At 38.3% G+C, this 14,740-nt stretch overlaps 1 protein-coding gene across 2 annotated transcripts in view; it reads left to right on the top strand.

Annotated features, from left to right (window-relative positions):
- Positions 1–12,630, top strand: part of ADGRB3 (adhesion G protein-coupled receptor B3) — a 734,763-nt gene extending 722,133 nt beyond the window's left edge. Inside the window, exons 31-32 of one of the 2 annotated variants that reach the window (XM_003789674.1) lie at positions 6,002–6,106; positions 11,812–12,630. In XM_003789674.1, the coding sequence (XP_003789722.1) occupies positions 6,002–6,106; positions 11,812–12,000 (294 nt within the window). In that variant the 3' untranslated portion in view covers positions 12,001–12,630. The remainder of the gene's footprint in view (positions 1–6,001; positions 6,107–11,811) is intronic. The other variant, XM_003789673.2, reaches the window with a different exon arrangement.
- Positions 12,631–14,740: the final 2,110 nt, after the last annotated feature.

The raw sequence follows: 14,740 nt of genomic DNA on the forward strand, positions 1-14,740 counted from the left end.
TCTTTCTCTTTTTGTCCAGTCACATTTCTACGTGACTTTCTACTCTTCATCAAATCTAAGCATAAAATTGGATGATTTTCCTTTGATGTGGGGGTCTTGATCTTGAAGACTCGTGTGTCATGTAAATCTCTGATTAAATTAATGTGTGATGGTTTTCAGCTGTTAGCCTGTCTTTTGTAACAGAGTTGGCCATGACCCTTAGGATGGGGAGGAAGGTATCACACCTTTCCAGCCTTATAGAACTCACATGCAAAGCAATAAAGAAGAGTAACACACCTTTGGTGCATATTGCTTCAAAATGTTCAATGATAGTAATTTGAATGCAAGGGTACGTGTTGGATTATTAAGTATAGAGTATAAATGTCTTAACTCAATAATTGAGTAAATGAGGTGAGGGATATATTAACCAGTATAATATAAGCAGTCCAAATTGTATATGAAATCAGCACATTGTACCCCATAAATGCATTAATGTATACATGATCTACCTCTTTATGATTTAATAAAAAAAAAATCCACAGGTTTATCCTAGTAGGTATGGACAGTGGCAGTTGAGGTGTATAAATTTCAAAGGCTGGAAAAGTGAATTCAGGCAGACAGGTTTATAATTCTATCAGCACATGATTTGTGTGCCTTATCCTTTAAAGTTAGAGGATAAAGCCCACCTAGAGGTCCTTTCCACTTGTATGAAAAAGAAGGGGGCATAATGGAATCAGATGGGGAGGTGGAGCTCGCCGTTAAAGAGAGACAGTGAGGAGACCTCTTTGGAAGAAAAGACACCATTTAAAATGACGTTCCGTGTTGTACTCACTCTCCCTGGCTTGTATACGATGCTGTCACATCCATTTACTTTATTCAGTACACATTTATTGAGTGACTGCTGAATGTTGGACACTGTGCTAGGAATGAGAATACAAAGATGAAAAGTCCTTGCCCAGGACGTGTTCAGAGATGAGATGTGAGGACCCCCCTTACAGAGCTCAGTGCAGTCCTCTGAGATAGTTGCGAGTCAGGATCTGCAGAGTTGATGGGCTCACTGCCAAGAGCACCTAACCCATTCGGGATTGTTTGGTCTCATTTTCCTTCTGAATATGAAGTAATCGCAAACTGGGAAGTATAAGGGAGGATGGCCCCTGAATCTTATGAGGCACAACAGAGCAGGAGGCAAAGAGGGTTGATGTGGGATTCAGGAGGAAGAACACAATGCTCACCCCTTGTGAGAGCTTGGGGAACTACTTAGCCTCCTCCAGCTTCGGTTTCCTAATCAGTAAAATGGAGATAATGGCTCCTGCCTCCCCGAGTTGTTGTGAGGATTAAGAAAGATGATAATGGCTGCCGTTTCTTAAGTGGCTCTTATCTGTGTGGTCCAGTGGTAAGTGTATTATATTCTTTTTTTAAGTCTCCAAATTAACCTTGCAAGGTAAGTCTGATTACTGAAACTGGGGCTAAAAGACGGTTGAGTTTTGTGCTTCGGATCACACAACTTGAAAGTGATGGCACTGAGATCTTAACATAAGCTTTTCCAGATCCAGAGCTATCAGACTTGGCCTGTTCCAAGCACTGACAGGGTCTAAGAGAGTTGTTGGGAGATAGTAGGCGCCCGAGACACAGAGGTTGTTTTTTGTCTTCATTTTTCTCAACCATCTGAACTATCATGAATGTGCTTTGTAATTTGTCATTTTTTTTCTAATATCAAAAATTAAAGATCTATAAAGACTGACTCTTGACTTAAAGAAGTATAAAGTGGAAGAAAAGGGTCCTGTGGAGTAAGCTACTCAGGACAGTGTTATCTATCTCTCACGCACTTAGGTTGGAGGTCTCTTAGGATGGGAGTTCGTTTGCAGCTTCAAAAATGCTCAATGATTCAAATGTTGAATGCAAGGGAATAATACCAGGCACTTATCTTCATTGGGAAAGATGCCAAGATATTTGCAACTAAAGGAAACTGAATTGTGTACATATTGTTGATGGGGGTATACCTTTCTGTTTAAACAGAAAATCCACATGTGTTAGAGTTTTATCACCATTACATGATTTTTGAACACTAAGTTTTAAATTGAGCTTCTCACAGACGTCAATTTCTTTAGAAAACAGCATGTTTAAGTTACAAAAGAAAGAAAAGGGTAAGCGGGTAAACCCTAAGGTCAGTGAACATATAAGAGCGGCCATTGAAATGGACCTGTAAGATTTATAAGCATGAAAACGTCTAGTCAAATTGCTAAGACCTTCAAAGGCATCGTGCTACAAATAAATACTCATACAAGAAAAGAAGAAGTCTTTAGAACTTGTGAAAACTAAAACCATAGCCAACCTCTTATCCCGGAATGTTGAGGTATAAACCCTCCAGTATTCACTAGGAAGCTCGTATTCTTATCAGTGGAACCTTCCTCTTTTGTAGACTAGAAAATCTACTTGAGTCTGTGAACAAGAAGGAATCATGCACAAAAAATCAAACTGAGTTCATGACAGAGATGTGAGCTGTCAATGGCGGCTCTAAGATAGTAACTTCTGCCAGAATGCCAGGCCATCATTGCTATGGTGATTTCTGGCAGTGCTAAGGTGGCAGTTTCCATTTACAATGATTTCTAGGTTGAAAGGACCCCATATTTCGGCATCCAAATTTTTCATTTGCTTCCATATTCACTTCAGGGGCCCTGAGTTTTATTATTCAGAATGATGTTCATGATCCTATGTACAACATTCAAATGCTTTTTGGTCATATATATTGGTGAAAACTATAACTTTATATTTTTCTTGCATATTTTTAGAATATCACAACAATCTAACCCCTCAAAATCCATCCAGTTCACAACAAGGTATTGCTCTTAATAAGAATGATTATAAAACTTAGAATCAGTTAATATATCTTCTTTTTCACAGGACATATTTGCCATTTGGCTTGCTTTGTAAACATGCTTTATCTAGTAGATGTATTCAGTTGCAAGAAATGAAGTGTCTTTTACTAACAAACAGAAGAAAACTTTGTTAGAAGAATATAGAATAACTTACCTATTGACCAGGGAACAGTGAAACCTGGACTAATATTTCCAGCAACATGGGAAGGTATAACTCCCCAAAGCAAAAGAAAAATCCTCTCACAAGATAAAAGGAGACTGCACAGACAGAATCATCAGATGCTCATCTGAAAATAGGACTACTGTGCTTTTGGTATCAACTATCTTAGAAGAAGATGAGTTTCTTGGTTTTGGAAAGGAAAGATCTCTTTTGAGGAGAGGGGAATCAGGCATAGAATCAAAACTTGAACTGGAAATCCTCTGAATTCTAGGACATTGAAAAGACAGAATAGACTATCATGGGAATAACTAGTGTGAAAATGTTCAAATTAAATACGAATATGCAAAGACATGGGGGCTGCCTCACTTGGGTATTTCTTTAAAATTCTTCTATCATTTTCTCTTATAACGGTACCATGTGTTTTATCACAGTTAAAGTTTACATTTATTCGCGTTGTGAAGTGATTAACGCCTGTGTCCTTCGTTGGACTTCAAGCTACAAGAGGGATGAACTCAACCAAGACTTTGTGCACTATTTTTACCCCATCTATGTGATACTCATAAATATGTATTAAATGATGGGATGCATATGCCTAGAGAAGTGTCAGCAGTGTGACGTCACTCCTACCGCACCACAGAACAACATAACTATGTAGTAAAATTCCCCCCTGTGAAAAACACGCTTTGTAAACTAGAGACAGAGCCAGTCTTGTATCTGCAATAGATTTTTTCAAGCTGTATTCCTGATGACACAACCTGTATTGTCATCAGTACATTAGGACCTGGTAGTGCACGGAACAGTTTGTCTCCCCGAGGACGCAATGAACTACATTACGTTTGCTAACTACGTGGCCCTCAGAATCCCTCCAAGGAGTTGCTTATGCAAATCCTCCCTCTCAGAAGCCTCCACCAGCCATCAGTAGCCAAATTATGTTTGCCTGGTATTTCTCTGTAAATCCTGCAAATCTATTTTGTGTTCTCTCCCCAAAACCAATGAGAAGTTAATCACTCTGTCATTGCTTGCTATGTTTCACGTCCCTCTCGTAAGTAGTGTTGCCACGTTCTCGTCCGCAACCACCTGAGTTCTTCCACAGCCAGCTACCCGAACTAAGGGGAGCAAAGATGGAAACTGGTTATTGCAAGGCTTGAAAGGACAGAATATGCTCACATGAAGTTTCTCTAGTCTGGAGAAACTAGAAGAAACTAGCTAAGCGATATATTATCTGGATGCATAGTCACTAAATATAGAAAATTAAAGTTTGCATAGAAAATAAAAGGCTTTCTTTTTTTTTTTTTTTTTTGAAGTAAAGTCTCTGTTGCCCAAGCCAGAATGCCATGGTGTCAGCCAAGCTCTCAGCAGCCTCAAATTCCTGAATTCAAACAGTTCTTCTTCCTCAGCTTCCCAAGTACCTGGGACTATAGGCACCTGCCACGGTGCCCAACTAATTTTTCTGTTTTTTAATAGAGACAGGTGTCTTGATTTTGCTGAGGCTAGTCTTGAACTTGTGAGCTCAAGCTATTCTCTTGCCTTGGCCTCCCAGAGTGCTAGGAAAAAAAAAAGCAGAAAGGCTTTTTTAATAAGTTAAAGATTCAATTTGTATTTCTCTTTTGCCCTTTACTTTTTCCTCAAGGAGTTCAAATGTTTCTCTACAAGTGTCTTCTTAAAAGAAAATTAGGCATTACCTAGACATTACACATCTTCCCCCAAAGGCATATTTCTTTCTGAAAACAAATCCCTACTTTTGAAAATATCTGGTACTTAAAACAATGGACCCAATGTTCAGATCGTAACTTAGGCCAGCATTTAACATACCCATGCAAACCACATGAGCAAACGGTCAGTGATGAAGCCTGTCTTAAAAAATACTGTAAAATTGGGCAGCACCTGTGGCTCAAAGGAGTAGGGTGCCAGCCCCATAGACTGGAGGTGACTGGTTCAAACCCGGCCCTGCCCAAAAAGCGACACACACACACACACAAATACTATAAAATTTTGCACAAGTATTAAGATATAATCTAGAATAATCACCAAAATATTGATTTTTAACTTTTAAAAGTCAAATTGAGGAAGACATGTTTTCTTCTAAAACAAGACTCATAGATACAGAGGAATTATCATCTCGGCCTTCTTGGTCCAGGCTCTTCAGGGCTCTGTAATTCAGCCCATGATACCATCCCCCAAGGTCATTTTTATTTATGACTCCATTTGTTGAGTTACGATGAAGCTGAGAGAAAAGAGTGTAAGCAGAGAGGAAGAGCATTAATATCTTTGTATCTGTTATTTTCAAAGCATATCAGCCGCATAACTTACGCTCTGGAACTCTAATTGTTAAGAATCTGGGCCATCTTGTAAACAAATATATGAAACCTGTGGGTCAGATTTTCCTTCTGAGAAGCTCAATCATTATTCACATGAAAATGCAGCATTTTAGATCCTACATATATTTCAGACACTTTAGTGCTTTGAGTCAGCCTTAATGGCAGGGCCTGGGATTCTGTTCCCCCTTTAGTACAGCCAGCTAGGATTTTAGTGTTTATGGAAATAAAACATTAAAAAGTAATATTTCCCATGATAGACATCAGACACTCAACATGCTTTACAAGTCCAAATTTTTAAACATTTTAAAAATATTATAACAATTTTGGTAAAACAGCTTTAACTTCTGAATGATGAAAGTCTTACACAGGAATGACTGCTGCATTTTTAATGCGCCCGTAAGACAGACCTATTTCTTGGTAATCTTCTAAGCGGAAGAAAAGGCCAATAAGGCTGATTATTCATGTTTCAGAGGTGCTGAACTTGAGGCCAAGATTTGGTGCCATCATTCATATTTGTGGCATCTCATGGAACCCCCTGGTTCCTGCCAGACTTGGTTTTTCTTATTATTAAGGCAAACATATTAAATCTCTTTTTATAAAAATAGAAAACAAAATGGAAATGACAGCCATCTTATTCTTTTTTTCTTTTCTTTTTTTTTTTTTTGCAGAAGGTCATGCATACAAGGAAGAGGCATATGGAACTATTTCAGGAACTAAATCAGAAATTTCAAACTCTGGACAGATTTCGGGATATACCAAATACAAGCAGTCTGGTGAGTATGCTGGGCTCCCTCGAGCTGGAAGATGCCTCGGGTCGGGTATTCACCCTGCCCTCCAAGAGCTGCTAACCACCTTGGGAACTCGAGGCTGGCATATGTAAAAAAAAAATAATAAGCCCCTAAAATGTACTTTGAAAAGGCTACTAAAAGACGAATTAGGAATGACAGAATCATTCAGCATTATCTTCCTATTTCAAATATCCTCATTTATACACACTCGTTAGAATTAGTTGTATGTAAAAAAATAAGTTTGCTTTCTCTGGCCATCTTATCATTGGAGTTAAAATTCAGTTTATACAAAACTTCAAATAGGTGGCTAACTTTTTTCATTCTTATTTAATGCCTGACATTCTAAGGGCATAAAATGTAATTATCTTATATACATGAAGTTATTACCTGAAACCAGGAGATTCCCCTGTGGTAAGAATTTTGGTACATAGGTCAACATGGGGGAATTTGGTTGTTGATTATCAGTTTTCTCTTCTTCACGTGCACACCTGCGACCTTGACCTTAGGCTTCATTAAATAAAATAACATCGTGCCGTTCCTGTACGCCTGGCACAGTCATAGCTTCATCGAAGGCTGTGTAATTATTTGTAAGAGCACTGGACCAGGGCTCTGGAAATGAGTATACTCATCAAAAGCTCAACCAGGAATAGCTGATCTTGAGCAAGTCACCAAACTCAGGTTTCTATAAACCTCCATTGCTAAATAGAGCATAGAAAACAGTAGTTAATATATGGTCCCTTCAATTCTAACAACAGTTTCAATACTAAGTAGGAAACAGGTTAGGAAACAGGCCTACAGTTGGGACTGCTGTCTCTCAGTCCAGGTCTGCTGTGTTCTTGGCCTCATATTGTTTGCAGCCCTCGGATGGTTCTCCTTCTCTTCCAGACATATATACGTATTTCTCTGCAGTACCAAAAGGTGTCTGATCACTCTCTACATCTGGTGATTCTTTCCTATTTGGTCTATGAGTCTTAGCTTCCTGATTGTAATGTCAGCTTTGACATTAGAGCAAGGATTGTATTTTTCTTTTATTTTTCTCTTTATTGCAATTTTTAATTTGTTAAATTAATATTTTATTTAATTTATTGTAATTTTTCTCTTTCTTTTCTTTTATTGTAACGTTAGCTTTGACATGAGAGCAAGAATTGTGTTTTTCTTTTATTTTCCTCAGTGCTAGGACAATGCCAGTCACCATAAGTTGTCAGCAAATGCCTGCTGTTGACTTACTGGATGCCTATGATAATTTAATCTGTATGTGTTGACTGTTGTAAGAAATACTGTACACTTTGACTTGGTCTCTAACTACTTTATACTAGTATCAATTTACTTTCCTCCTTAACACAGGAATCACATTTTATTTGTTGTCCCCAACAAAAGGCTAGGCATACTGAAGACATTCCATACATTGTGAGCGGTTCTTTCTCATCTGCTCCTCGTACTATGGACCCATCAATTTTCAGCTAGCTAGCAAATGAGAATTACACCATTGAGATCAGACCTGAACACATTAGCTATTCATTTTGAAATAGTGAAAGCTAACATTGAAATAAATTGAAGATACTTCATTTGTTTTTTTTTAAAAAAGGAAAGGGTTATATTTACAAATCTAAAAGGCTTATGTAACGGATACAGCTGGCTGACTGCTATAAAATGATTATAATTTCCCCTTGTATAGTCTGAATATTAAATCATTAATAGTGCAAATATCTGTATCTCAGTTTCCTGACAACCAAAATAGACCACTAATTACCCCATGTCTCTGCGGCAATATGCCTTTTCTAGAGGAGATTTATAAATATTTACCATTTGGAAGGTTAGGAGTGGGGAGGGTAGAATTTTCATTGTTTCTTGACTATTATCCTAAATATCTGAGAATGGGGGGGACGTTCCTTATTCAGTTTTGATTAATAATTAACATGTGAGTGAGTTCATTATCTTTAATTCAGTCACATAATTTGTAGTGGCACACTGCTAATGAAAAATTGCATAATTGGATGAAGAAAGACTTTTTTAAAATCTCCAATAAAAGGTTTTTTCTTTTTTTTTTTTTTCTGGGCTTCTAACTCATAACACCTGCCTAGAACTGCAAATGATGATAATTATGTAGAAAAATAGATTTGGGGGAATCAAAGGGAAATGAAAAGACTATTTAGTCCCTTTCCCTGCTTCCAGTATTTAAATCAAACTAAGAAAAGGCAGAGTTTAATGATCTCCAGAAAAGAAGCTGTTTCCTTTGAGTCTGTCTCACAGCCATTCCCAGTCAAGATCTCTCCCCCTAAGTAGTTTCTCCAAATTCTTGCTCTTTTAGAATAAACATATGCTCTTTTGCTTTGTTCCCAAATATTGGTAGGTTGGAAGAAGGAAAGAAAGAAGAGAGCAAGGGAAGGATGAAGAAAGGGAAGAGTAAGGGAAAAAAGGACGTATTTATGAAGGAGAGATGGAGGGACTTATCCACAGGCATGGCCAGCGTGTCCCTGCACCCGTCAACTAGGGGAAAGGCTCGGACAGCCCCGCCTGATCTTGGATGGTTCTGAATTCTCATATTCATCTAACATTCTATTTCTACCAATTCAGCTTAAGATCACATTAGCATTTTTGGAAGCTTTGCGCATGTTGGCTTATATTAAATTTATAATTATTGGGCCTATAAAAACATGCTTTAGTTTAACTGCGTCTCCTCTATTCCATATTCAACCTCAAAAATTAAACAAACAAACAAAAAACAGCTGCATAAATTTAGGAACTCACACTAACTCTGATTGGGTTGTTTATTGTAAGATCCAGGCCTCTGGTGAAGCCTTTTCTGGTACCTGCCCTGCTCACTGACAGCTTCAGTGATGCCTCTGGGCTGTCCTGTGGTTCATGGTTCACTCAGACCATTAAAAATGTTACACTTTTCTGTATGAGAGTTTGTAAAGTCCCCTTGTAGCATGCCCAAAACACAGGAAAATGAGGAGGTCCGGCACCATGCCCTGACTGCCAGCTCCCTCCCCATTGCCCACAGACCTTGTTCCCACTCTAACTTCTGGCTGCAGTTCTTCGGCACTAAAGAAGCGTGGGCCTCGGAATTAAAGGCTATCTGTGCATTTATGAACAAAGGTGAGAATCTCAGCTCACCTGGGAGTGCCTTGGGACGCCAAAAACAATCAATAAGAAGCCAACTTAGTGAATTAATGTCTTAATCACTAGCAGGACTTCTCAGAAATTCAATAGGTCATTACTGATAATAATACGCTTTGGAATTAGAATATAGATATTCTGACAAAGCTTAAGATTAGCGATTTTAGTTCATGTATCCCCAGGGCTTGACCTTTGAAATATAGAAGGGGAATTATACCTGTTCCAAACACAATGGAGCTTGTTTTCCAAGCAAATAAGCTAGCACTTTACATACTTTGAATCCTTTCAGGGTTGCACTAATTGGACTTTTTGTCAAACTAAAATTCCCAGCCAGCTCCTGTAGACCCAGGAGGACCTTGTCTAAGATAGAAAGATCGGTAAGTCCAAGTCCACTTGACGGACTAACTCAGCAGAACTCATACCAGTGAGCCTGGCAGGTGATGATTGATGAGTCAAGGCACCATATTTCCCCCCAACGTTCAATGATTATCAATTGCTTACAAAATAAATTCCAAGCAGAGTAGCCTGGCATTTGAAACCCCTCGTGATCTGGCTTGTTTCTGCCTGCTGTAGCTGCTCTTCCTTTTAATGCCAACAGAAATAAATAAGTCAATGTTCTCATAGTTTTCCCATCTCCATTCTCCCTGGATTTCTTTACTTCCGGGTGCTCCTGTTCAGCCACCAAACCTCCAGTCACACCTGTTTTCATGGCCACGCCCATCCTTCTAAGCCAGCCCTATCACCATTATCAGAAAGTGCTATGAGCTTCCCTTAAAAAGAAAAAAAAAAGGCTTCTCTCTACCCTCCTCTGAATTTTCATAGCACTTTTTCTGGATCATAGATATGAATATAGTTTCTGCCTCCATTTAACTATAACCACCTTCCATAATAAGCATGATTACTATATAGTGAGCATTTATAAAATTCTCCAGGCATTATTCTAAACAATCCTACATGTTTTAACTTTCTCAAACCCCACAAGGTAGGTACTGATTCATGCATTCTGCCAACTCCTTTGACACAAAATATAAAATATATTTCTGCTTAGCAAATATTCAAGTTGAGGTTCAGAAAAAGTACGTGTATTGCTCAAGGTCACTTTCGCATGAGGTGGACAAACTAGTGTTTTGCGTTGCATGCATCGGGCTTTAAATCCTGAGTTCCCTGGTGGACCGTGCTGCATTTCCATAGTTGATTTATCACCGTATCCTCCCTCGTATGTAAATGATGTGATGTCTGGCACAGAGCAGCTAATAAATACATATTGGTTGGAAAAAGGCAGAGAAGGAAGGAAGAAAGAAAGAAAAGACAGGAGGGTGAGGGCTATAAGACTGTGCTTCATTAGACTACAGCAGAATTAATCCCTTGTCCATATCCTGAAAGTTAACTTTTCATTAAATCTTTGCTATTGGATGTTTTTTCTTTGCATCTCCTCATGAGTAAGGCTAATAACTGCCAAAAACATCTAGTGCATTGAGGATTTTAGTATTTTAATGTTTAGTTAAGATAAGTAGTATTTTTTTGCCCCAGGGTCTCACTATGTTGCCCAAGCTGGTCTCAAACTCCTGAGCTCAAGTGATCCTCCTCCTCTGCCCCCGAGTAGCTGGGCTCACAGCTGCACACCACTGCGTGTGTCTTACTAATATGTGTATCTAGAGATTACCTTTCTTTCTTACCCAGAGCTTAAGACGATGATGTTTAATATACAGAGTGGACCCAGATAATAATTCAAGCACCTATTTGATGTTCCGTTTGAGAATCAGTTTTAGGCCAGATTTTGGGAGCTGGAAAGACACATTAAAGAACTACAGTATTCTCACCAAATGCTATACTGAAAAATGAAAATAAAATTATAATGTTAGGCCTTTTAAAGTATTTTAATAATCTTGAATAAAAGAAATCAAGAGCTGATAGAAATTAAAAGACAGATATTTTCGAGAGGAAAGCCTTGAAGCTTGATAGATATTGGGGGGATAAAATTAAAAGTTGAAAAATTAGTTAGAAAAACAATTAAATTTTCTCTCTTGAATAAATCACTAATAAGGGACTATAGTGACATTTCAACATTCTCTAAAGTATAATTTCTCGATAATATTAAGCAGAGATACTAATCTAAAATTATTTTTATAAAATACTGTGAGTTAGGATAACTGTGTTTATTATTACATAATATGCCCCGGTAAATATCTCCAAGTGGTTTATCCCATTCACAATGCTCACAATCCCTGCATTTGCTGTGTTTAATCACGGGGGTGACTTAGCTCTTATTCCTGCCTGAACGTGGAGCCGTGCTGACATTTCCCAAGACGCTCCACACACAAACTCCTCTACTTTGCCTTCCCCACCACTTCACTTCCTTTGAGTCCTAGAAAATGGCAGGCTAACTGAGAGAAGGTTTTTCATCAGTTTGTTCAATGAAAGAAAACTGAAATCCCAGCCATTTCTTGCAGCTGGCCGTAATTTCACATCATCTCTGAATCACATAAACTGGATTAAAGTTTTGAATCTGCTCTCGGGCTGGCACATTCAAATACCAAATAAACAACTCTCCTCCCCTCTCTTCACAACAGGAAAATCCAGCACCAAACAAGAATCCATGGGACACTTTCAAAAACCCCAGTGAATACCAACATTACACCACAATCAATGTCTTAGACACAGAGGCAAAGGATGCTTTGGAACTGAGGCCGGCGGAGTGGGAGAAGTGTCTGAATCTGCCTCTGGACGTGCAGGAGGGGGACTTTCAAACAGAAGTTTAACCACATCATGCACTGAGGTGGAGGAAAAAAAATGCAAACAAAAACAATTTATTGCACTGACACTTAAGACTTGGGAAGCCTGACATTTCTATCTGGACAGTGTGACTCCCCTGTCAGGACCTCCGTGTGCCAAACGTCAGTGGTGTCTCATAAGGTAACTTCTCACTGGTCAGGCTGGTGGAGAGACGACCAGGTGTACATTCTGACCATCCTGTGTTGTAAGTACCCGTGGAATGGATTTGTAAGGTAATCTTTATAGATAAACCTCAAGCAACGATTCATGTTGTAACTGCTTCATACGGTTTAGTTTTCAAAAAACTTCACCATGAAGCACAATGTATATATTTATGCAGTTTTTAAAGTTTATAACAGTCTGTTTGGCCATTACTACACTTTTTACTTTATAATATAAAAGCAAAGTTTTTGTCATTAAATGAATGTTTGTTGAGCTACATTCTTCATTGCTTTAAATGCAATAAAGTAATAATCTCACTTTTATATGAATAATATATTTCACATCTTTATTATTGCAGTTTTATCTAGAAAGCTCAGAGTAGCTTTCTCTGCTGCAGCTGTGTATAAAATATTTAAAATGTTGTATGGTGTAAATAAACTTTTGTCTACATATCAGGTTTTTAGTGCATTTTATTTTGGATTTGTTGAACAGAAATTTACATATTTATAAAGATTTTTTTCAATACAGATACTGAAAATGTATTCACGGTTTTAATAGCATACCATTATTACTCCTCTGAGGCTAATGATTTCTCAAATGTAATAATAGGTTTGTACAGTGCTTCTGTATTTTCTACTCAAACACCCTTTGGAACAATGTACCATGTCAATGGGGCTTGTCAAAAATCTGCTACCATCATACTCTTACATAAAAATTATGTTTTTTTTCCCCTATCTTGTGGCAAAAAAACAACTCGTAGAAAGCAGTACGTTACCATACAGAAAATAATACAAGGGGAAATGTTAATTTTAAGTAACGAAGTTCACTGCATGTTTTACAAAAGAGACTACTCATGTTACAGTTCTTCATAGCATACAAAAAAATGAACTTATTCAGGAGTTAGATTTTTTATCTATATATTCTCTAGCAGAAGGAAAAGGGGGGTAGATGTATTTGATAGCATGATTTGTCTCTGGTTTGAGAGTGGGAAGGCCGAGGTGGACCACCTGCACAGCGGGTCCTGGAGTCCCTGGGTAAGCCACACTGCTGATGTCTTCCCCTCCCTCAGACACACACGAAAGGAAACGCCGGGGGAAGGATTTCAGCGATTTCTTGTCCTCTCAAGGATCTGAAATTGTGAGTTTTAGACTGAGGCGTGTAAAGGAGGGGTGGAGTGGATACGGAGGTCCTCAAAATTCTTACAATGTTTATTTAGATGAGTTTGTGGCTAAACCTGAGCTGTGCAGTCTACTGCGGTCTGCCCGAAAGTCAAGTGAATCAGTTCCTGCTCTTCAGCACCTTGGCGACCCAGCGCTCAGGCCGTGAAGCAGACACAATGGTGCTTCAACACACCCCAGTGCGCCTCTAAGCTAGAGCCTTAAAAAGCCCACAGCTCACGCTGAACTCTGCTCAGATACAATGATGCTCTCAATGTCAAGATGTTAAAAGTATATTTTTAATCAGATTTAAAAAATAAAAGCAACATTGTTATGCAAAAAAAAGAGTATAACATAACTAAGGACTGATTTTTCAATAAATTAAACTTTATGTTAATTATAATGTAATTGTATAGCCTATTGAATTGATAAGATGACTTCTTGGCAACATGAATAATATTTGACAAATCAATCTCACTATCTACATGTATAACATGCACATATGTGTACGTGTCTATGTGCATGCCTCTACATATGTGTTTGTATATCTGTTTATCTTTCTAGCTAAATCGATAATGCCCAGTTTCATCACAGTAACCTGCAGCTGTGAATGCCGACGAGGTCTACAGTCACCCATTCCACATTGCAGAATCTGGATGGAAAAACACACTAAGCATCTGTTTGAAAACGTAAATTCAGCAAATGTTTAAAGAACATATAAATGTCCAATACATTAGCCTAATATTCTAAATATTCGCTGCTGCAAAACAAAATCTTACATTCTTTCACTTTGATTTTTCTTTAGTTCTAGTAACTCAGTATGAAATTAACAGATCAAAGCTAAGTAGAAATCACATGCTTAAAAATATTAGAGCAGATGTTTCGGTTACTCGAAGAAAGATTCTGAGTTGTAGCAGAGGTGGATTTTTGTTTGTTTGTATAATCTATAACCAAAAGTACAGGTTGATAAATATCAAGGAGTCAAAACATTAAGCAGCCCCCTCCGGCCCACCACTTGTAAGCTTCCACTTCATCTGTGCACACCCTTGTCCTCCAGTCCCGGGCGGTTCCTTCCCAGCGCCCTGCACTCATGATCTGCCAGGGTCTTTGTGCCCTTAGAGTACAAGTTCTTCCCTCTCTTCCATGTCTTTATTTTATTTACGCTCCAAGGTACAACTCATATATTTCATCTTCATGAAGTTCTTCCTAAGTTTCCAAACTGTAAATAATTTCTCCTATGAACTCTGACAACTCTTCTGACCATCTATCTTGTTACTTACACATATTTCTGATCTCCTTTGATGGATTCTAAGTGTCTGGAGGGTAGGAATCCTACTGATGCGTTTTCTATTTCTTAAAGAACCCAGCACAATAATGTCCCCACCATAAATGTCAAATTATTTGGGGA

This window comes from Otolemur garnettii, unplaced genomic scaffold (genome assembly GCF_000181295.1).
Source record: "Otolemur garnettii isolate 467f Iridium unplaced genomic scaffold, OtoGar3 scaffold00035, whole genome shotgun sequence".
Taxonomy (NCBI): domain Eukaryota; kingdom Metazoa; phylum Chordata; class Mammalia; order Primates; family Galagidae; genus Otolemur; species Otolemur garnettii.